The sequence below is a fragment of the Leuresthes tenuis genome, unplaced genomic scaffold (genome assembly GCF_036924035.1).
Source record: "Leuresthes tenuis unplaced genomic scaffold, fLeuTen1.0.hap1 SCAF_5, whole genome shotgun sequence".
Classification (NCBI taxonomy): Eukaryota; Metazoa; Chordata; class Actinopteri; order Atheriniformes; family Atherinopsidae; genus Leuresthes; species Leuresthes tenuis.
Window position 1 is genome coordinate 36,810,477 of NW_027325359.1, and position 22,875 is coordinate 36,833,351.

The 22,875-nt window shown below is 49.5% G+C and overlaps 1 protein-coding gene across 2 annotated transcripts in view; it reads left to right on the forward strand.

The window, feature by feature from the left end:
* Positions 1-22,875, forward strand: part of rbl2 (retinoblastoma-like 2 (p130)) — a 40,954-nt gene that overhangs the window by 4,919 nt on the left and 13,160 nt on the right. For both annotated transcript variants that reach the window (XM_072386777.1, XM_072386778.1), the window contains exons 4-7: positions 9,931-9,995; positions 10,101-10,229; positions 18,096-18,256; positions 22,203-22,267. In XM_072386777.1, the coding sequence (XP_072242878.1) occupies positions 9,931-9,995; positions 10,101-10,229; positions 18,096-18,256; positions 22,203-22,267 (420 nt within the window). The remainder of the gene's footprint in view (positions 1-9,930; positions 9,996-10,100; positions 10,230-18,095; positions 18,257-22,202; positions 22,268-22,875) is intronic.

Consider the following 22,875-nt stretch of genomic DNA (forward strand, 5'->3'; position numbering starts at 1 on the left):
GAGAAATGTTTGCAGCTCACAGCCTCTGAGGCTTTTACTCATCATGGTACAGATGGAAGAGGATAAAAGCTCCGGCTCTTATGTCGTTTTAGTGTAAAAAAGGTTGTTTCAGTGAGAAATGTTTGCAGCTCACAGCCTCTGAGGCTTTTACTCATCATGGTACAGATGGAAGAGGATAAAAGCTCCGTCTCTTATGTCGTTTTAGTGTAAAAAAGGTTGTTTCATGGAGAAATGTTTGCAGCTCACAGCCTCTGAGGCTTTTACTCATCATGGTACAGATGGAAGAGGATAAAAGCTCCGGTTCTTATGTCGTTTTAGTGTAAAAAAGGTTGTTTCAGTGAGAAATGTTTGCAGCTCACAGCCTCTGAGGCTTTTATTCATCATGGTACAGGTGGAAGAGGATAAAAGCTCCGGCTCTTATGTCGTTTTAGTGTAAAAAAGGTTGTTTCAGTGAGAAATGTTTGCAGCTCACAGCCTCTGAGGCTTTTACTCATCATGGTACAGATGGAAGAGGATAAAAGCTCCGGCTCTTATGTCGTTTTAGTGTAAAAAAGGTTGTTTCAGTGAGAAATGTTTGCAGCTCACAGCCTCTGAGGCTTTTATTCATCATGGTACAGATGGAAGAGGATAAAAGCTCCGGCTCTTATGTCGTTTTAGTGTAAAAAAGGTTGTTTCAGTGAGAAATGTTTGCAGCTCACAGCCTCTGAGGCTTTTACTCATCATGGTACAGGTGGAAGAGGATAAAAGCTCCGGTTCTTATGTCGTTTTAGTGTAAAAAAGGTTGTTTCATGGAGAAATGTTTGCAGCTCACAGCCTCTGAGGCTTTTACTCATCATGGTACAGGTGGAAGAGGATAAAAGCTCCGGTTCTTATGTCGTTTTAGTGTAAAAAAGGCTGTTTCAGTGAGAAATGTTTGCAGCTCACAGCCTCTGAGGCTTTTATTCATCATGGTACAGATGGAAGAGGATAAAAGCTCCGGCTCTTATGTCGTTTTAGTGTAAAAAAGGTTGTTTCAGTGAGAAATGTTTGCAGCTCACAGCCTCTGAGGCTTTTACTCATCATGGTACAGGTGGAAGAGGATAAAAGCTCCGGCTCTTATGTCGTTTTAGTGTAAAAAAGGTTGTTTCATGGAGAAATGTTTGCAGCTCACAGCCTCTGAGGCTTTTATTCATCATGGTACAGGTGGAAGAGGATAAAAGCTCCGGTTCTTATGTCGTTTTAGTGTAAAAAAGGTTGTTTCAGTGAGAAATGTTTGCAGCTCACAGCCTCTGAGGCTTTTATTCATCATGGTACAGGTGGAAGAGGATAAAAGCTCCGGCTCTTATGTCGTTTTAGTGTAAAAAAGGTTGTTTCAGTGAGAAATGTTTGCAGCTCACAGCCTCTGAGGCTTTTACTCATCATGGTACAGGTGGAAGAGGATAAAAGCTCCGGCTCTTATGTCGTTTTAGTGTAAAAAAGGTTGTTTCAGTGAGAAATGTTTGCAGCTCACAGCCTCTGAGGCTTTTATTCATCATGGTACAGTTGGAAGAGGATAAAAGCTCCGGTTCTTATGTCGTTTTAGTGTAAAAAAGGTTGTTTCATGGAGAAATGTTTGCAGCTCACAGCCTCTGAGGCTTTTATTCATCATGGTACAGGTGGAAGAGGATAAAAGCTCCGGCTCTTATGTCGTTTTAGTGTAAAAAAGGTTGTTTCATGGAGAAATGTTTGCAGCTCACAGCCTCTGAGGCTTTTATTCATCATGGTACAGGTGGAAGAGGATAAAAGCTCCGGTTCTTATGTCGTTTTAGTGTAAAAAAGGTTGTTTCATGGAGAAATGTTTGCAGCTCACAGCCTCTGAGGCTTTTATTCATCATGGTACAGGTGGAAGAGGATAAAAGCTCCGGCTCTTATGTCGTTTTAGTGTAAAAAAGGTTGTTTCAGTGAGAAATGTTTGCAGCTCACAGCCTCTGAGGCTTTTATTCATCATGGTACAGGTGGAAGAGGATAAAAGCTCCGGTTCTTATGTCGTTTTAGTGTAAAAAAGGTTGTTTCATGGAGAAATGTTTGCAGCTCACAGCCTCTGAGGCTTTTATTCATCATGGTACAGGTGGAAGAGGATAAAAGCTCCGGTTCTTATGTCGTTTTAGTGTAAAAAAGGCTGTTTCAGTGAGAAATGTTTGCAGCTCACAGCCTCTGAGGCTTTTACTCATCATGGTACAGATGGAAGAGGATAAAAGCTCCGGTTCTTATGTCGTTTTAGTGTAAAAAAGGTTGTTTCAGTGAGAAATGTTTGCAGCTCACAGCCTCTGAGGCTTTTATTCATCATGGTACAGATGGAAGAGGATAAAAGCTCCGGCTCTTATGTCGTTTTAGTGTAAAAAAGGTTGTTTCAGTGAGAAATGTTTGCAGCTCACAGCCTCTGAGGCTTTTATTCATCATGGTACAGGTGGAAGAGGATAAAAGCTCCGGCTCTTATGTCGTTTTAGTGTAAAAAAGGTTGTTTCAGTGAGAAATGTTTGCAGCTCACAGCCTCTGAGGCTTTTATTCATCATGGTACAGGTGGAAGAGGATAAAAGCTCCGGTTCTTATGTCGTTTTAGTGTAAAAAAGGTTGTTTCAGTGAGAAATGTTTGCAGCTCACAGCCTCTGAGGCTTTTACTCATCATGGTACAGGTGGAAGAGGATAAAAGCTCCGGCTCTTATGTTGTTTTAGTGTAAAAAAGGTTGTTTCAGTGAGAAATGTTTGCAGCTCACAGCCTCTGAGGCTTTTATTCATCATGGTACAGATGGAAGAGGATAAAAGCTCCGGCTCTTATGTCGTTTTAGTGTAAAAAAGGTTGTTTCAGTGAGAAATGTTTGCAGCTCACAGCCTCTGAGGCTTTTACTCATCATGGTACAGATGGAAGAGGATAAAAGCTCCGGCTCTTATGTCGTTTTAGTGTAAAAAAGGTTGTTTCATGGAGAAATGTTTGCAGCTCACAGCCTCTGAGGCTTTTACTCATCATGGTACAGGTGGAAGAGGATAAAAGCTCCGGCTCTTATGTCGTTTTAGTGTAAAAAAGGTTGTTTCAGTGAGAAATGTTTGCAGCTCACAGCCTCTGAGGCTTTTATTCATCATGGTACAGGTGGAAGAGGATAAAAGCTCCGGTTCTTATGTCGTTTTAGTGTAAAAAAGGTTGTTTCAGTGAGAAATGTTTGCAGCTCACAGCCTCTGAGGCTTTTATTCATCATGGTACAGTTGGAAGAGGATAAAAGCTCCGGTTCTTATGTCGTTTTAGTGTAAAAAAGGTTGTTTCAGTGAGAAATGTTTGCAGCTCACAGCCTCTGAGGCTTTTACTCATCATGGTACAGATGGAAGAGGATAAAAGCTCCGGTTCTTATGTCGTTTTAGTGTAAAAAAGGTTGTTTCAGTGAGAAATGTTTGCAGCTCACAGCCTCTGAGGCTTTTATTCATCATGGTACAGTTGGAAGAGGATAAAAGCTCCGGTTCTTATGTCGTTTTAGTGTAAAAAAGGTTGTTTCAGTGAGAAATGTTTGCAGCTCACAGCCTCTGAGGCTTTTATTCATCATGGTACAGTTGGAAGAGGATAAAAGCTCCGGTTCTTATGTCGTTTTAGTGTAAAAAAGGTTGTTTCAGTGAGAAATGTTTGCAGCTCACAGCCTCTGAGGCTTTTATTCATCATGGTACAGATGGAAGAGGATAAAAGCTCCGGCTCTTATGTCGTTTTAGTGTAAAAAAGGTTGTTTCAGTGAGAAATGTTTGCAGCTCACAGCCTCTGAGGCTTTTACTCATCATGGTACAGATGGAAGAGGATAAAAGCTCCGGCTCTTATGTCGTTTTAGTGTAAAAAAGGTTGTTTCAGTGAGAAATGTTTGCAGCTCACAGCCTCTGAGGCTTTTATTCATCATGGTACAGTTGGAAGAGGATAAAAGCTCCGGTTCTTATGTCGTTTTAGTGTAAAAAAGGTTGTTTCAGTGAGAAATGTTTGCAGCTCACAGCCTCTGAGGCTTTTATTCATCATGGTACAGATGGAAGAGGATAAAAGCTCCGGTTCTTATGTCGTTTTAGTGTAAAAAAGGTTGTTTCAGTGAGAAATGTTTGCAGCTCACAGCCTCTGAGGCTTTTATTCATCATGGTACAGTTGGAAGAGGATAAAAGCTCCGGCTCTTATGTCGTTTTAGTGTAAAAAAGGTTGTTTCAGTGAGAAATGTTTGCAGCTCACAGCCTCTGAGGCTTTTATTCATCATGGTACAGTTGGAAGAGGATAAAAGCTCCGGTTCTTATGTCGTTTTAGTGTAAAAAAGGTTGTTTCAGTGAGAAATGTTTGCAGCTCACAGCCTCTGAGGCTTTTACTCATCATGGTACAGTTGGAAGAGGATAAAAGCTCCGGCTCTTATGTCGTTTTAGTGTAAAAAAGGTTGTTTCATGGAGAAATGTTTGCAGCTCACAGCCTCTGAGGCTTTTACTCATCATGGTACAGATGGAAGAGGATAAAAGCTCCGGTTCTTATGTCGTTTTAGTGTAAAAAAGGTTGTTTCATGGAGAAATGTTTGCAGCTCACAGCCTCTGAGGCTTTTATTCATCATGGTACAGGTGGAAGAGGATAAAAGCTCCGGTTCTTATGTCGTTTTAGTGTAAAAAAGGTTGTTTCATGGAGAAATGTTTGCAGCTCACAGCCTCTGAGGCTTTTATTCATCATGGTACAGATGGAAGAGGATAAAAGCTCCGTCTCTTATGTCGTTTTAGTGTAAAAAAGGTTGTTTCATGGAGAAATGTTTGCAGCTCACAGCCTCTGAGGCTTTTACTCATCATGGTACAGATGGAAGAGGATAAAAGCTCCGGTTCTTATGTCGTTTTAGTGTAAAAAAGGTTGTTTCAGTGAGAAATGTTTGCAGCTCACAGCCTCTGAGGCTTTTATTCATCATGGTACAGATGGAAGAGGATAAAAGCTCCGGCTCTTATGTCGTTTTAGTGTAAAAAAGGTTGTTTCAGTGAGAAATGTTTGCAGCTCACAGCCTCTGAGGCTTTTATTCATCATGGTACAGGTGGAAGAGGATAAAAGCTCCGGTTCTTATGTTGTTTTAGTGTAAAAAAGGTTGTTTCAGTGAGAAATGTTTGCAGCTCACAGCCTCTGAGGCTTTTATTCATCATGGTACAGATGGAAGAGGATAAAAGCTCCGGTTCTTATGTTGTTTTAGTGTAAAAAAGGTTGTTTCAGTGAGAAATGTTTGCAGCTCACAGCCTCTGAGGCTTTTATTCATCATGGTACAGATGGAAGAGGATAAAAGCTCCGGTTCTTATGTCGTTTTAGTGTAAAAAAGGTTGTTTCAGTGAGAAATGTTTGCAGCTCACAGCCTCTGAGGCTTTTATTCATCATGGTACAGATGGAAGAGGATAAAAGCTCCGGCTCTTATGTCGTTTTAGTGTAAAAAAGGTTGTTTCAGTGAGAAATGTTTGCAGCTCACAGCCTCTGAGGCTTTTATTCATCATGGTACAGATGGAAGAGGATAAAAGCTCCGGCTCTTATGTCGTTTTAGTGTAAAAAAGGTTGTTTCAGTGAGAAATGTTTGCAGCTCACAGCCTCTGAGGCTTTTACTCATCATGGTACAGATGGAAGAGGATAAAAGCTCCGGTTCTTATGTTGTTTTAGTGTAAAAAAGGTTGTTTCAGTGAGAAATGTTTGCAGCTCACAGCCTCTGAGGCTTTTATTCATCATGGTACAGATGGAAGAGGATAAAAGCTCCGGCTCTTATGTCGTTTTAGTGTAAAAAAGGTTGTTTCATGGAGAAATGTTTGCAGCTCACAGCCTCTGAGGCTTTTATTCATCATGGTACAGATGGAAGAGGATAAAAGCTCCGGCTCTTATGTCGTTTTAGTGTAAAAAAGGTTGTTTCAGTGAGAAATGTTTGCAGCTCACAGCCTCTGAGGCTTTTATTCATCATGGTACAGATGGAAGAGGATAAAAGCTCCGGCTCTTATGTCGTTTTAGTGTAAAAAAGGTTGTTTCAGTGAGAAATGTTTGCAGCTCACAGCCTCTGAGGCTTTTATTCATCATGGTACAGATGGAAGAGGATAAAAGCTCCGGCTCTTATGTTGTTTTAGTGTAAAAAAGGCTGTTTCATGGAGAAATGTTTGCAGCTCACAGCCTCTGAGGCTTTTACTCATCATGGTACAGATGGAAGAGGATAAAAGCTCTGGCTCTTATGTCGTTTTAGTGTAAAAAAGGTTGTTTCAGTGAGAAATGTTTGCAGCTCACAGCCTCTGAGGCTTTTATTCATCATGGTACAGGTGGAAGAGGATAAAAGCTCCGGTTCTTATGTCGTTTTAGTGTAAAAAAGGTTGTTTCAGTGAGAAATGTTTGCAGCTCACAGCCTCTGAGGCTTTTATTCATCATGGTACAGGTGGAAGAGGATAAAAGCTCCGGTTCTTATGTCGTTTTAGTGTAAAAAAGGTTGTTTCAGTGAGAAATGTTTGCAGCTCACAGCCTCTGAGGCTTTTATTCATCATGGTACAGATGGAAGAGGATAAAAGCTCCGGCTCTTATGTCGTTTTAGTGTAAAAAAGGTTGTTTCAGTGAGAAATGTTTGCAGCTCACAGCCTCTGAGGCTTTTATTCATCATGGTACAGATGGAAGAGGATAAAAGCTCCGGCTCTTATGTTGTTTTAGTGTAAAAAAGGTTGTTTCATGGAGAAATGTTTGCAGCTCACAGCCTCTGAGGCTTTTATTCATCATGGTACAGGTGGAAGAGGATAAAAGCTCCGTCTCTTATGTCGTTTTAGTGTAAAAAAGGTTGTTTCAGTGAGAAATGTTTGCAGCTCACAGCCTCTGAGGCTTTTACTCATCATGGTACAGTTGGAAGAGGATAAAAGCTCCGGCTCTTATGTCGTTTTAGTGTAAAAAAGGTTGTTTCATGGAGAAATGTTTGCAGCTCACAGCCTCTGAGGCTTTTATTCATCATGGTACAGATGGAAGAGGATAAAAGCTCCGGTTCTTATGTCGTTTTAGTGTAAAAAAGGTTGTTTCAGTGAGAAATGTTTGCAGCTCACAGCCTCTGAGGCTTTTATTCATCATGGTACAGGTGGAAGAGGATAAAAGCTCCGTCTCTTATGTCGTTTTAGTGTAAAAAAGGTTGTTTCAGTGAGAAATGTTTGCAGCTCACAGCCTCTGAGGCTTTTATTCATCATGGTACAGGTGGAAGAGGATAAAAGCTCCGTCTCTTATGTCGTTTTAGTGTAAAAAAGGTTGTTTCAGTGAGAAATGTTTGCAGCTCACAGCCTCTGAGGCTTTTATTCATCATGGTACAGGTGGAAGAGGATAAAAGCTCCGGCTCTTATGTCGTTTTAGTGTAAAAAAGGTTGTTTCATGGAGAAATGTTTGCAGCTCACAGCCTCTGAGGCTTTTATTCATCATGGTACAGGTGGAAGAGGATAAAAGCTCCGGCTCTTATGTCGTTTTAGTGTAAAAAAGGTTGTTTCATGGAGAAATGTTTGCAGCTCACAGCCTCTGAGGCTTTTATTCATCATGGTACAGTTGGAAGAGGATAAAAGCTCCGGCTCTTATGTCGTTTTAGTGTAAAAAAGGCTGTTTCATGGAGAAATGTTTGCAGCTCACAGCCTCTGAGGCTTTTACTCATCATGGTACAGATGGAAGAGGATAAAAGCTCCGGTTCTTATGTCGTTTTAGTGTAAAAAAGGTTGTTTCAGTGAGAAATGTTTGCAGCTCACAGCCTCTGAGGCTTTTACTCATCATGGTACAGTTGGAAGAGGATAAAAGCTCCGGTTCTTATGTCGTTTTAGTGTAAAAAAGGTTGTTTCAGTGAGAAATGTTTGCAGCTCACAGCCTCTGAGGCTTTTATTCATCATGGTACAGGTGGAAGAGGATAAAAGCTCCGGCTCTTATGTCGTTTTAGTGTAAAAAAGGTTGTTTCAGTGAGAAATGTTTGCAGCTCACAGCCTCTGAGGCTTTTACTCATCATGGTACAGGTGGAAGAGGATAAAAGCTCCGGCTCTTATGTCGTTTTAGTGTAAAAAAGGTTGTTTCAGTGAGAAATGTTTGCAGCTCACAGCCTCTGAGGCTTTTATTCATCATGGTACAGATGGAAGAGGATAAAAGCTCCGGCTCTTATGTCGTTTTAGTGTAAAAAAGGCTGTTTCAGTGAGAAATGTTTGCAGCTCACAGCCTCTGAGGCTTTTATTCATCATGGTACAGGTGGAAGAGGATAAAAGCTCCGGTTCTTATGTCGTTTTAGTGTAAAAAAGGTTGTTTCAGTGAGAAATGTTTGCAGCTCACAGCCTCTGAGGCTTTTATTCATCATGGTACAGGTGGAAGAGGATAAAAGCTCCGGCTCTTATGTTGTTTTAGTGTAAAAAAGGTTGTTTCATGGAGAAATGTTTGCAGCTCACAGCCTCTGAGGCTTTTATTCATCATGGTACAGATGGAAGAGGATAAAAGCTCCGGCTCTTATGTCGTTTTAGTGTAAAAAAGGTTGTTTCAGTGAGAAATGTTTGCAGCTCACAGCCTCTGAGGCTTTTATTCATCATGGTACAGGTGGAAGAGGATAAAAGCTCCGGCTCTTATGTTGTTTTAGTGTAAAAAAGGTTGTTTCATGGAGAAATGTTTGCAGCTCACAGCCTCTGAGGCTTTTATTCATCATGGTACAGATGGAAGAGGATAAAAGCTCCGGCTCTTATGTCGTTTTAGTGTAAAAAAGGTTGTTTCATGGAGAAATGTTTGCAGCTCACAGCCTCTGAGGCTTTTACTCATCATGGTACAGATGGAAGAGGATAAAAGCTCCGGCTCTTATGTCGTTTTAGTGTAAAAAAGGTTGTTTCAGTGAGAAATGTTTGCAGCTCACAGCCTCTGAGGCTTTTACTCATCATGGTACAGTTGGAAGAGGATAAAAGCTCCGGCTCTTATGTCGTTTTAGTGTAAAAAAGGTTGTTTCATGGAGAAATGTTTGCAGCTCACAGCCTCTGAGGCTTTTACTCATCATGGTACAGGTGGAAGAGGATAAAAGCTCCGGTTCTTATGTCGTTTTAGTGTAAAAAAGGTTGTTTCATGGAGAAATGTTTGCAGCTCACAGCCTCTGAGGCTTTTACTCATCATGGTACAGGTGGAAGAGGATAAAAGCTCCGGTTCTTATGTCGTTTTAGTGTAAAAAAGGTTGTTTCATGGAGAAATGTTTGCAGCTCACAGCCTCTGAGGCTTTTATTCATCATGGTACAGGTGGAAGAGGATAAAAGCTCCGGTTCTTATGTCGTTTTAGTGTAAAAAAGGTTGTTTCATGGAGAAATGTTTGCAGCTCACAGCCTCTGAGGCTTTTACTCATCATGGTACAGGTGGAAGAGGATAAAAGCTCCGGCTCTTATGTCGTTTTAGTGTAAAAAAGGTTGTTTCAGTGAGAAATGTTTGCAGCTCACAGCCTCTGAGGCTTTTATTCATCATGGTACAGATGGAAGAGGATAAAAGCTCCGGTTCTTATGTTGTTTTAGTGTAAAAAAGGTTGTTTCATGGAGAAATGTTTGCAGCTCACAGCCTCTGAGGCTTTTACTCATCATGGTACAGATGGAAGAGGATAAAAGCTCCGGCTCTTATGTCGTTTTAGTGTAAAAAAGGTTGTTTCAGTGAGAAATGTTTGCAGCTCACAGCCTCTGAGGCTTTTATTCATCATGGTACAGGTGGAAGAGGATAAAAGCTCCGTCTCTTATGTCGTTTTAGTGTAAAAAAGGTTGTTTCAGTGAGAAATGTTTCCAGAAGTTAGATTTTTTACCTGTGGAGACGGAGATGTTCTGCCACAGATCCGGACACTTCCGGGTTAATCTGTTCCCGTGTCTCCAGCTGATTCGGTGTGAATCTGCTGCTGCAGAGCCTGAACAGCTGATCGTTCACTTCAACACTCAGCTGCAGGTGACACCAACTACCTCCTGACAACGCTGCCTTCCTTTTTGCAGACGCCATCCGTGCACAGTGAGCGAGGTCTTCAACTTCTGCTGGGTGCTGTTCGTCCAGGCCAAAGGTAAAGACTTCAGACACTTCCTGGTTCCTCCTGATTCTCGCTGACTGGGAGAGTTTGGACCCGTCTGTAGTCATGGTAACTCAGGCGTGATTCTTTCCTCTTCAGGGAACTTCCCCATGATCAGCGATGACCTGGTGAACTCGTACCACCTGCTGCTGTGCACGCTGGACCTCGTCTTCACCAACGCGCTGCTGTGCAACGCCAGGAGGGACCTGCTCAACCCGGACTTCAGAGGTACTGCCCAGAATCACCGAGTCCTGCTGCCCCCCAGTCCAAACACTGATCTCAGAGCAGAAGAACTCTGCTGGGTTCAGACCTTCTCGTGGAGGTAACCACGGAGCTCTTCTTCTGCTGTTCTGGACTGGGCTGATTGTTCCACATCACAGAGGAATAAATGTGTAAATCAGGCCATAAAATGAAGGAAAGGAGACAGAGTGAAGTGATTAAAGTTAGAAAAAGAAGAAACATCTGTAATCCAGCTGTGCTGTTTGTTCCAGAGTCAAACATTCAGGCCAAACATCCAGAGTTTTCATCTGTGTGGAAACACATTTTTATCCAGCGATGGCGTCACATTATATGATAAGTTCAAAAGTCCTGATTCAGACCTCATTTCTTTATATTTTCCATAAAAACAGGAAGCAGCTGCAGAGATTCACTGAAACATGTTCAAACCTGAACATAAACCCAGAATCTGAGGCAGAAACAGAGTTTTTCATCAGTTCTCAGCAGCTTTAAAGTGAATCTCTGGTCTGAGCTCCTTTATTCTCCAACACAGCCTGAACCCTCTGAGACAAGCTTTCTGTCCTTTCTTTAAGGAGTCTTCAGGAATAGTTCTCCAGGCTTCTTGAAGGACATCCCAAAGCTCTTCTTTGGATGTGGGCTGCCTTTTGTTCCGTTCTCTGTCAGATGATCCCACACTGCTTCAATAATGTTGAGGTCCGGGCTCTGGGGAGGATTCATCCCTCCATAAGACCTGTTGCCACTGATTTTCAGTCCACTTCTTGTGTCATTTGGTTTCAGGACTCTGGACTCTGGACTCTGGACTCTGGGTCTGGGTCTGGGTCTGGGTCTGGACTCTGGACTCTGGACTCTGGACTCTGGACCCTGGGTCTGGACTCTGGGTCTGGACTCCGGGTCTGGGTCTGGGTCTGGGTCTGGACTCTGGACTCTAGGTCTGGGTCTGGACTCTGGACTCTGGACTCTGGGTCTGGACTCTGGACTCTGGACTCTGGACTCTGGACTCTGGGTCTGGACTCTGGACTCTGGACTCTGGACTCTGGACCCTGGGTCTGGACTCTGGGTCTGGACTCCGGGTCTGGACTCTGGACTCTGGACTCTGGACTCTGGACCCTGGGTCTGGACACTGGGTCTGGGTCTGGACTCTGGGTCTGGGTCTGGACTCTGGACTCTGGGTCTGGGTCTGGACTCTGGACTCTAGGTCTGGACCCTGGGTCTGGATTCTGGACCCTGGGTCTGGACTCTGGACTCTGGGTCTGGACTCTGGGTCTGGACTCTGGACCCTGGGTCTGGACTCTGGACTCTGGGTCTGGACTCTGGACTCTAGGTCTGGACCCTGGGTCTGGACTCTGGACTCTGGACTCTGGACCCTGGGTCTGGACTCTGGGTCTGGACTCTGGGTCTGGACTCTGGGTCTGGACTCTGGGTCTGGGTCTGGACTCTGGACTCTGGACTCTGGACTCTGGACTCTGGACTCTGGACCCTGGGTCTGGACTCTGGACCCTGGGTCAGGACTCTGGGTCTGGGTCTGGACTCTGGACTCTGGACTCTGGACTCTGGACTCTGGACTCTGGACTCTGGACCCTGGGTCTGGACTCTGGGTCTGGGTCTGGACTCTGGGTCTGGACTCTGGACTCTGGGTCTGGACCCTGGGTCTGGGTCTGGACTCTGGGTCTGGACCCTGGGTCTGGACCCTGGGTCTGGACCCTGGTTCTGGACCCTGGACTCTGGGTCTGGGTCTGGACTCTGGACTCTGGACTCTGGACCCTGGGTCTGGACTCTGGGTCTGGGTCTGGACTCTGGGTCTGGACCCTGGGTCTGGGTCTGGACTCTGGGTCTGGACCCTGGGTCTGGACCCTGGTTCTGGACCCTGGACTCTGGGTCTGGGTCTGGGTCTGGGTCTGGACTCTGGACTCTGGGTCTGGACTCTGGACTCTGGGTCTGGGTCTGGACTCTGGACTCTGGGTCTGGACCCTGGGTCTGGACCCTGGTTCTGGACCCTGGACCCTGGGTCTGGGTCTGGGTCTGGGTCTGGACTCTGGACTCTGGACTCTGGGTCTGGACTCTGGGTCTGGACTCTGGACTCTGGACTCTGGGTCTGGACTCTGGACTCTGGACTCTGGACTCTGGACCCTGGGTCTGGACTCTGGGTCTGGACTCTGGACTCTGGACTCTGGGTCTGGACTCTGGACTCTGGACTCTGGACTCTGGACTCTGGACCCTGGGTCTGGACTCTGGGTCTGGACTCCGGGTCTGGGTCTGGGTCTGGGTCTGGATTCTGGACCCTGGGTCTGGACTCTGGGTCTGGACTCTGGGTCTGGACTCTGGACCCTGGGTCTGGACTCTGGACTCTGGGTCTGGACTCTGGACTCTAGGTCTGGACCCTGGGTCTGGACTCTGGACTCTGGACTCTGGACCCTGGGTCTGGACTCTGGGTCTGGGTCTGGACTCTGGACTCTGGACTCTGGACTCTGGACACTGGGTCTGGACTCTGGACCCTGGGTCAGGACTCTGGGTCTGGGTCTGGACTCTGGACTCTGGACTCTGGACTCTGGACTCTGGACTCTGGACTCTGGACCCTGGGTCTGGACTCTGGGTCTGGACTCTGGACCCTGGGTCTGGGTCTGGACTCTGGGTCTGGACCCTGGGTCTGGACCCTGGGTCTGGACCCTGGTTCTGGACCCTGGACTCTGGGTCTGGGTCTGGACTCTGGACTCTGGACCCTGGGTCTGGACTCTGGGTCTGGGTCTGGACTCTGGGTCTGGACCCTGGGTCTGGGTCTGGACCCTGGGTCTGGACCCTGGGTCTGGACCCTGGTTCTGGACCCTGGACTCTGGGTCTGGGTCTGGGTCTGGGTCTGGGTCTGGACTCTGGACTCTGGGTCTGGACTCTGGACTCTGGGTCTGGGTCTGGACTCTGGACTCTGGGTCTGGACCCTGGGTCTGGACCCTGGTTCTGGACCCTGGACCCTGGACCCTGGGTCTGGGTCTGGGTCTGGACTCTGGACTCTGGGTCTGGACTCTGGACTCTGGGTCTGGGTCTGGGTCTGGACTCTGGACTCTGGGTCTGGACTCTGGACTCTGGACTCTGGGTCTGGGTCTGGACTCTGGACTCTGGGTCTGGACCCTGGGTCTGGACCCTGGTTCTGGACCCTGGACCCTGGGTCTGGACTCTGGACTCTGGACTCTGGACTCTGGACTCTGGACTCTGGACCCTGGGTCTGGACTCTGGGTCTGGACTCTGGACTCTGGACTCTGGGTCTGGACTCTGGACTCTGGACTCTGGACTCTGGACCCTGGGTCTGGACTCTGGGTCTGGACTCTGGACTCTGGGTCTGGACTCTGGACTCTGGACTCTGGACTCTGGACTCTGGACTCTGGACTCTGGACCCTGGGTCTGGACTCTGGGTCTGGACTCCGGGTCTGGGTCTGGGTCTGGGTCTGGACTCTGGACTCTAGGTCTGGGTCTGGACTCTGGACTCTGGGTCTGGACTCTGGACTCTGGACTCTGGGTCTGGACTCTGGACTCTGGACTCTGGGTCTGGACTCTGGACTCTGGACTCTGGACCCTGGGTCTGGACTCTGGGTCTGGACTCCGGGTCTGGGTCTGGACTCTGGACTCTGGACTCTGGACTCTGGACCCTGGGTCTGGACACTGGGTCTGGGTCTGGACTCTGGGTCTGGGTCTGGACTCTGGACTCTGGGTCTGGGTCTGGACTCTGGACTCTAGGTCTGGACCCTGGGTCTGGATTCTGGACCCTGGGTCTGGACTCTGGACTCTGGGTCTGGACTCTGGGTCTGGACTCGGGACCCTGGGTCTGGACTCTGGACTCTGGGTCTGGACTCTGGACTCTAGGTCTGGACCCTGGGTCTGGACTCTGGACCCTGGGTCTGGACTCTGGGTCTGGGTCTGGGTCTGGACTCTGGACTCTGGACTCTGGACTCTGGACTCTGGACTCTGGACCCTGGGTCTGGACTCTGGACCCTGGGTCAGGACTCTGGGTCTGGGTCTGGACTCTGGACTCTGGACTCTGGACTCTGGACTCTGGACTCTGGACTCTGGACTCTGGGTCTGGACTCTGGGTCTGGGTCTGGACTCTGGGTCTGGACTCTGGACTCTGGGTCTGGACCCTGGGTCTGGGTCTGGACTCTGGGTCTGGACCCTGGGTCTGGACCCTGGGTCTGGACCCTGGTTCTGGACCCTGGACTCTGGGTCTGGGTCTGGACTCTGGACTCTGGACTCTGGACTCTGGACTCTGGACTCTGGACCCTGGGTCTGGACTCTGGGTCTGGGTCTGGACTCTGGACTCTGGGTCTGGACCCTGGGTCTGGGTCTGGACTCTGGGTCTGGACCCTGGGTCTGGACCCTGGATCTGGACCCTGGTTCTGGACCCTGGACTCTGGGTCTGGGTCTGGGTCTGGGTCTGGGTCTGGACTCTGGACTCTGGACTCTGGGTCTGGACTCTGGACTCTGGGTCTGGGTCTGGACTCTGGACTCTGGGTCTGGACCCTGGGTCTGGACCCTGGTTCTGGACCCTGGACCCTGGGTCTGGACTCTGGACTCTGGGTCTGGGTCTGGACTCTGGACTCTGGGTCTGGACCCTGGGTCTGGACCCTGGTTCTGGACCCTGGACCCTGGGTCTGGGTCTGGACTCTGGACTCTGGACTCTGGACTCTGGACTCTGGGTCTGGACTCTGGGTCTGGACTCTGGGTCTGGGTCTGGGTCTGGACTCTGGACTCTGGACTCTGGACTCTGGGTCTGGACTCTGGACTCTGGACTCTGGACTCTGGGTCTGGGTCTGGACTCTGGGTCTGGACCCTGGGTCTGGACCCTGGTTCTGGACCCTGGACCCTGGGTCTGGGTCTGGACCCTGGGTCTGGACCCTGGTTCTGGACCCTGGACCCTGGGTCTGGGTCTGGGTCTGGACTCTGGACTCTGGACTCTGGGTCTGGACTCTGGGTCTGGGTCTGGACTCTGGACTCTGGGTCTGGGTCTGGACTCTGGGTCTGGACCCTGGGTCTGGACCCTGGGTCTGGACCCTGGGTCTGGACTCTGGGTCTGGGTCTGGACTCTGGACTCTGGACTCTGGGTCTGGGTCTGGACTCTGGGTCTGGACCCTGGGTCTGGACCCTGGGTCTGGACCCTGGGTCTGGACCCTGGTTCTGGACCCTGGACTCTGGGTCTGGGTCTGGGTCTGGGTCTGGACTCTGGACTCTGGACTCTGGACTCTGGACTCTGGGTCTGGGTCTGGACTCTGGGTCTGGACTCTGGGTCTGGACTCTGGGTCTGGGTCTGGACCCTGGTTCTGGACCCTGGACTCTGGTTCTGGACTCTGGGTCTGGTTCTGGACCCTGGTTCTGGACCCTGGTTCTGGACTGCATGTGTATCAGATGTTTTTGAACCGTGTTCAGGTCTCAGGGTGTTTTCCCCTCAGCTGTGAAATATGGAGCTGGATCTTAAATCTAAATCCTCTGTGCAGGAAGTCTTCTTATCGGTCGTGTTCAGAGTTAAACGTGAAATAAATCAAAAGTTTTCGATGAACGGATTCCTGCAGCCTGTCAGCGCCGCTTCACTTCCTGTTGACTCCTGCATTTCCTGCGCTCCACCCACCTCCACCCTGCTCTCTGAGCTCAGTGTTTATTCTACTGCTGGAGTTTAAGCCTGAAAATGAAACATCTGTCCAGCTGTGGTGAAAACAGCTGGATCAGAGTCACAGTTTGAGCAGCAGGTGAAGGTTTTATCCATGAAAATATGGCAGAATAGGACATCTGGCCTACTTTAGAGACACCAGATTGTCTCAAAGGCTTCCAGAACTTCCAAAATTTGGTATTGAAGTTTACTAAAATGTTTCTGGCACTGGGAATCAGCCCCCCCCTCCATCCTGCTCTCAGTGCACCTCGGAGTTCCTTCCTGTGGGGGGTGGGCCCACGTGGAAGTGGCATCCTGTGGCTTCTTCTGGCTGAGCTCCAGACCACTAGGCCTGGGTCCTGGGAGGTGCCATTTTTCAGGTGGGGTGACTAAACCTTTACGCTGGTGCCGCCCCAGATCTTTGAATCACTCTTAGTCTGACGCCTCCACCAGACCAGTTTATCTCAGGGCCATGGGGGGTATTTATTCCCCTTTGCAGGGGTATTTCAGTATCTCTGGACCTGGTTCTCAGTGATGGTGAGTTGGATCAGAGATGGACAGACGGATCGGGGCTTCGTCAGCAGTAATGAGGGTGCTGCTCCGGTCCGTTTGGTGAAGCTGAGCCGGAAGGAGAAGCTTTCAGGTTCCTGCTCCATCTTTGTTCCAACCCTCACCTGAGCTCACAGATCTGGGTTCTGACCCAGAGAAGGAGGTCGTGGTTTCCGTCAGAGGGGGGCGGGGCTCAGCCTTAGAGAAAGGGGGAGGAGCTCCACCATCCAGGGGGGAGGAGCTCCACAATATGGGGGAGGAGCTCCACCGTCCGGAAGGAGGAGCTCTATCATCTGGGGGGAGGAGCTCCACCATCCGGGGGGAGGAGCTCTATCATCTGGGGGGAGGAGCTCCACCATCCGGGGGGAGGAGCTCTATCATCTGGGGGGAGGAGCTTCACCATCCAGAGGGAGGAGCTTCACCATCCAGAGGGAGGAGCTCCACCATCCGGGGGGAGGAGCTCTATCATCTGGGGGCAGGAGCTCCACCATCCGGAGGGAGGAGCTCCAACATCCGGGGGGAGGAGCTCCACCTTACAGGGGGAGGAGCTCCATCATCCGGGGGAGGAGCTCCATCATCCGAGGGAGGAGCTTCACCATCCAGAGGGAGGAGCTCCATCATCCGGGGGGGAGGAGCTCCAACATCCGGAGGGAGGAGCTCCAACATCCGGGGGGAGGAGCTCCACCTTACAGGGGGAGGAGCTCCATCATCCGGGGGAGGAGCTCCACCATCCGGGGGGAGGAGCTCCATCATCCGAGGGAGGAGCTTCACCATCCAGAGGGAGGAGCTCCATCATCCAGAGGGAGGAGCTCCATCATCCGGGGGGGAGGAGCTCCAACATCCGGAGGGAGGAGCTCCAACATCCGGGGGGAGGAGCTCCACCTTACAGGGGGAGGAGCTCCATCATCCGGGGGAGGAGCTCCACCATCCGGGGGGAGGAGCTCCATCATCCGAGGGAGGAGCTTCACCATCCAGAGGGAGGAGCTCCATCATCCGGGGGGAGGAGCTCCACCTTACAGGGGGAGGAGCTCCACTATCCGGGGGAGGAGCTCTATCATCTGGGGGGAGGAGCCCCACCATCCGGGGGGAGGAGCTCTATCATCTGGGGGGAGGAGCTCCACCATCCGGGGGGAGGAGCTCTATCATCTGGGGGGAGGAGCTCCATCATCCGGAGGGAGGAGCTCCAACATCCGGGGGGAGGAGCTCGGAGTAGAGCCGCTGCTCCTCCACATATAAAGGAGTCAGCTGAGGTGGTTCCTCTGGTTTGGATGCCTCCTGGGAGGAGGCCCCGGGTCAGAACCAGAACTCACTGGAGGGTTAATGTATCCCATCAGGCCTGGGAACACCTCGGGATCCTCCTGGAGGAGCTGGAGAGGAGGGCTGGGTTTCCCTCCTGGACCTGTTGGTTCTGACCCAGCCTCAGATAAGAGGAAGATGATGTCATAATTATGTGTATTTCCTGTTTGTCATGATCCAGAGCACTAAAATGTCAGGCTCAGGAATGAGCAAAAGAAAGTTTAAATGTGTCAGAAGCACTTAGAAGATCGAGGTTCACACACTCAGAAAGTAGAAACAGCAGCATTAGAGACATGAAACTTTCAGACTGCTGCAGGTCTTCATGATGCCTGGCAGGCATCGGACTGAAGCCCCATCATGTGACCGTTGTCATGGTTTTCCTCCGTCAGGTCTCCCAGAGGACTTCAGCAGTAAGGACTACCGGCCGTCCTCAGGCCCGTTCTGCTTCATCGAGCAGCTGTGTGAGCTGCATGACGGCCTGGTTCTGGAGGCCAAAGGTGTCAAAGAGCACTTCTGGAAGCCCTTCATCAAGAAGCTCTTCCACAAGAGGGTAGGTCCCACCTGCACTGACTGATAGGCCTTCATCCAATGAGCTGTTGGTTTAATTTTAATTTTAATTACCCAAACTGGCAGCTGGTTCCACAGAGAGGGGCCTGATAACTGAAGGCTCTGCCTCCCATTCTGCTTTTAGGGGCCTGATAACTGAAGGCTCTGCCTCCCATTCTGCTTTTAGGGGCCTGATAACTGAAGGCTCTGCCTCCCATTCTGCTTTTAGGGGCCTGATAACTGAAGGCTCTGCCTCCCATTCTGCTTTTAGGGGCCTGATAACTGAAGGCTCTGCCTCCCATTCTGCTTTTAGGGGCCTGATAACTGAAGGCTCTGCCTCCCATTCTGCTTTTAGGGGCCTGATAACTGAAGGCTCTGCCTCCCATTCTGCTTTTAGGGGCCTGATAACTGAAGGCTCTGCCTCCCATTCTGCTTTTAGGGGCCTGATAACTGAAGGCTCTGTCTCCCATTCTGCTTTTAGGGGCCTGATAACTGAAGGCTCTGCCTCCCATTCTGCTTTTAGGGGCCTGATAACTGAAGGCTCTGCCTCCCATTCTGCTTTTAGGGGCCTGATAACTGAAGGCTCTGCCTCCCATTCTGCTTTTAGGGGCCTGATAACTGAAGGCTCTGCCTCCCATTCTGCTTTTAGGGGCCTGATAACTGAAGGCTCTGCCTCCCATTCTGCTTTTAGGGGCCTGATAACTGAAGGCTCTGCCTCCCATTCTGCTTTTAGGGGCCTGATAACTGAAGGCTCTGCCTCCCATTCTGCTTTTAGGGGCCTGATAACTGAAGGCTCTGCCTCCCATTCTGCTTTTAGGGGCCTGATAACTGAAGGCTCTGCCTCCCGTTCTGCTTTTAGGGGCCTGATAACTGAAGGCTCTGCCTCCCGTTCTGCTTTTAGGGGCCTGATAACTGAAGGCTCTGCCTCCCATTCTGCTTTTAGGGGCCTGATAACTGAAGGCTCTGCCTCCCATTCTGCTTTTAGGGGCCTGATAACTGAAGGCTCTGCCTCCCATTCTGCTTTTAGGGGCCTGATAACTGAAGGCTCTGCCTCCCATTCTGCTTTTAGGGGCCTGATAACTGAAGGCTCTGCCTCCCATTCTGCTTTTAGGGGCCTGATAACTGAAGGCTCTGCCTCCCATTCTGCTTTTAGGGGCCTGATAACTGAAGGCTCTGCCTCCCATTCTGCTTTTAGGGGCCTGATAACTGAAGGCTCTGCCTCCCATTCTGCTTTTAGGGGCCTGATAACTGAAGGCTCTGTCTCCCATTCTGCTTTTAGGGGCCTGATAACTGAAGGCTCTGCCTCCCATTCTGCTTTTAGGGGCCTGATAACTGAAGGCTCTGCCTCCCATTCTGCTTTTAGGGGCCTGATAACTGAAGGCTCTGCCTCCCATTCTGCTTTTAGGGGCCTGATAACTGAAGGCTCTGCCTCCCATTCTGCTTTTAGGGGCCTGATAACTGAAGGCTCTGCCTCCCATTCTGCTTTTAGGGGCCTGATAACTGAAGGCTCTGCCTCCCATTCTGCTTTTAGGGGCCTGATAACTGAAGGCTCTGCCTCCCATTCTGCTTTTAGGGGCCTGATAACTGAAGGCTCTGCCTCCCATTCTGCTTTTAGGGGCCTGATAACTGAAGGCTCTGCCTCCCATTCTGCTTTTAGGGGCCTGATAACTGAAGGCTCTGCCTCCCGTTCTGCTTTTAGGGGCCTGATAACTGAAGGCTCTGCCTCCCATTCTGCTTTTAGGGGCCTGATAACTGAAGGCTCTGCCTCCCATTCTGCTTTTAGGGGCCTGATAACTGAAGGCTCTGCCTCCCATTCTGCTTTTAGGGGCCTGATAACTGAAGGCTCTGCCTCCCATTCTGCTTTTAGGGGCCTGATAACTGAAGGCTCTGCCTCCCATTCTGCTTTTAGGGGCCTGATAACTGAAGGCTCTGCCTCCCATTCTGCTTTTAGGGGCCTGATAACTGAAGGCTCTGCCTCCCATTCTGCTTTTAGGGGCCTGATAACTGAAGGCTCTGCCTCCCATTCTGCTTTTAGGGGCCTGATAACTGAAGGCTCTGCCTCCCATTCTGCTTTTAGGGGCCTGATAACTGAAGGCTCTGCCTCCCATTCTGCTTTTAGGGGCCTGATAACTGAAGGCTCTGCCTCCCATTCTGCTTTTAGGGGCCTGATAACTGAAGGCTCTGCCTCCCATTCTGCTTTTAGGGGCCTGATAACTGAAGGCTCTGCCTCCCATTCTGCTTTTAGGGGCCTGATAACTGAAGGCTCTGCCTCCCATTCTGCTTTTAGGGGCCTGATAACTGAAGGCTCTGCCTCCCATTCTGCTTTTAGGGGCCTGATAACTGAAGGCTCTGCCTCCCATTCTGCTTTTAGGGGCCTGATAACTGAAGGCTCTGCCTCCCATTCTGCTTTTAGGGGCCTGATAACTGAAGGCTCTGCCTCCCATTCTGCTTTTAGGGGCCTGATAACTGAAGGCTCTGCCTCCCATTCTGCTTTTAGGGGCCTGATAACTGAAGGCTCTGCCTCCCATTCTGCTTTTAGGGGCCTGATAACTGAAGGCTCTGCCTCCCATTCTGCTTTTAGGGGCCTGATAACTGAAGGCTCTGCCTCCCATTCTGCTTTTAGGGGCCTGATAACTGAAGGCTCTGCCTCCCATTCTGCTTTTAGGGGCCTGATAACTGAAGGCTCTGCCTCCCATTCTGCTTTTAGGGGCCTGATAACTGAAGGCTCTGCCTTCCATTCTGCTTTTAGGGGCCTGATAACTGAAGGCTCTGCCTCCCATTCTGCTTTTAGGGGCCTGATAACTGAAGGCTCTGCCTCCCGTTCTGCTTTTAGGGGCCTGATAACTGAAGGCTCTGCCTCCCATTCTGCTTTTAGGGGCCTGATAGCTGAAGGCTCTGCCTCCCATTCTGCTTTTAGGGGCCTGATAACTGAAGGCTCTGCCTCCCATTCTGCTTTTAGGGGCCTGATAACTGAAGGCTCTGCCTCCCATTCTGCTTTTAGGGGCCTGATAACTGAAGGCTCTGCCTCCCATTCTGCTTTTAGGGGCCTGATAACTGAAGGCTCTGCCTCCCATTCTGCTTTTAGGGGCCTGATAACTGAAGGCTCTGCCTCCCATTCAGCTTTTAGGGGCCTGATAACTGAAGGCTCTGCCTCCCATTCTGCTTTTAGGGGCCTGATAACTGAAGGCTCTGCCTCCCATTCTGCTTTTAGGGGCCTGATAACTGAAGGCTCTGCCTCCCATTCTGCTTTTAGGGGCCTGATAACTGAAGGCTCTGCCTCCCATTCTGCTTTTAGGGGCCTGATAACTGAAGGCTCTGCCTCCCATTCTGCTTTTAGGGGCCTGATAACTGAAGGCTCTGCCTCCCATTCTGCTTTTAGGGGCCTGATAACTGAAGGCTCTGCCTCCCATTCTGCTTTTAGGGGCCTGATAACTGAAGGCTCTGCCTCCCATTCTGCTTTTAGGGGCCTGATAACTGAAGGCTCTGCCTCCCATTCTGCTCTTAGGGGCCTGATAACTGAAGGCTCTGCCTCCCATTCTGCTTTTAGAAACTCTGGGAACCACAAATGATCCTGTTGACTGAACACAGAGGAAACTAAAGGTGTTCCTCAGGGTTCTACTTCAGGAACATGCCTGTTTCTGTGTTCCATGTTTAAAAGTGACGTTTGGGAGGATGATCGATGTAAAATCTGGATTAAAACTGGTTTCAACTGCTCAAAAAACAAAGTTTTCTGTAAAGCACACTCACAGTGAGGATTAAAACATTTTGTCTGATGGAAATCCTTTAAGAGGGCGTCTTCATGTCAAATCTGGCCTCTTAGATCACTGCAGGATCTGAATCTGAAGCAGAAACCATCTGCCTGGATCAGACTTTTATTCACTGCATTAAAGATCAACATCCTGATGTTGGAACCTCTTCTTCTTCTTCTTCTTCTTCTTCTTCTCCCACAGATTCTCAGAGGGAAAGAGGACAGTCTGACCGGCTTTCTGGATCCCATGAACTTTGGAGACAGTTTGTGAGTGCAGAACCTTCATGTTTTACAGCAACAGGGATGAGTTTAAGACTAAATGATTACGTTACATTTACTGCTTTCTCTTCCTCCAAAGCAACCTTAGAGATTTTACTCTGAAGCTTCAGTAGAACCTGTCCAGGGTCAAGTTAGGGTGTTAGAGGTGTTCTCCGAGCCAGGCGAGGTCCAGAGGGACTGAACTGTAGGACTGCAGAGTGGTTGTTCTGTGGGAGGAAGTCTGTGAGCTTTTTGATGACCTTGGATCAGAAGGTTTTAGCCTTAGCATCAGCTGAAAATGATCTTCTGAGGTCGTTCACTGACTAAAAACACTGAAAATGAGTTGATTTGTGGTCCTGAAACCGAAGAGGAGACTTCCTATCTTCCTCTCTGACTCCGCCCTCTCTGACTCCGCCCTCTCTGCTCCGCCCTCTCTGCTCTGCCCTCTCTGACTCCGCCCTCTCTGCTCCGCCCTCTCTGACTCCGCCCTCTCTGCTCCGCCCTCTCTGACTCCGCCCTCTCTGCCCTGCCCTCTCTGACTCCGCCCTCTCTGCTCTGCCCTCTCTGCTCTGCCCTCTCTGACTCCGCCCTCTCTGACTCCGCCCTCTCTGCTCCGC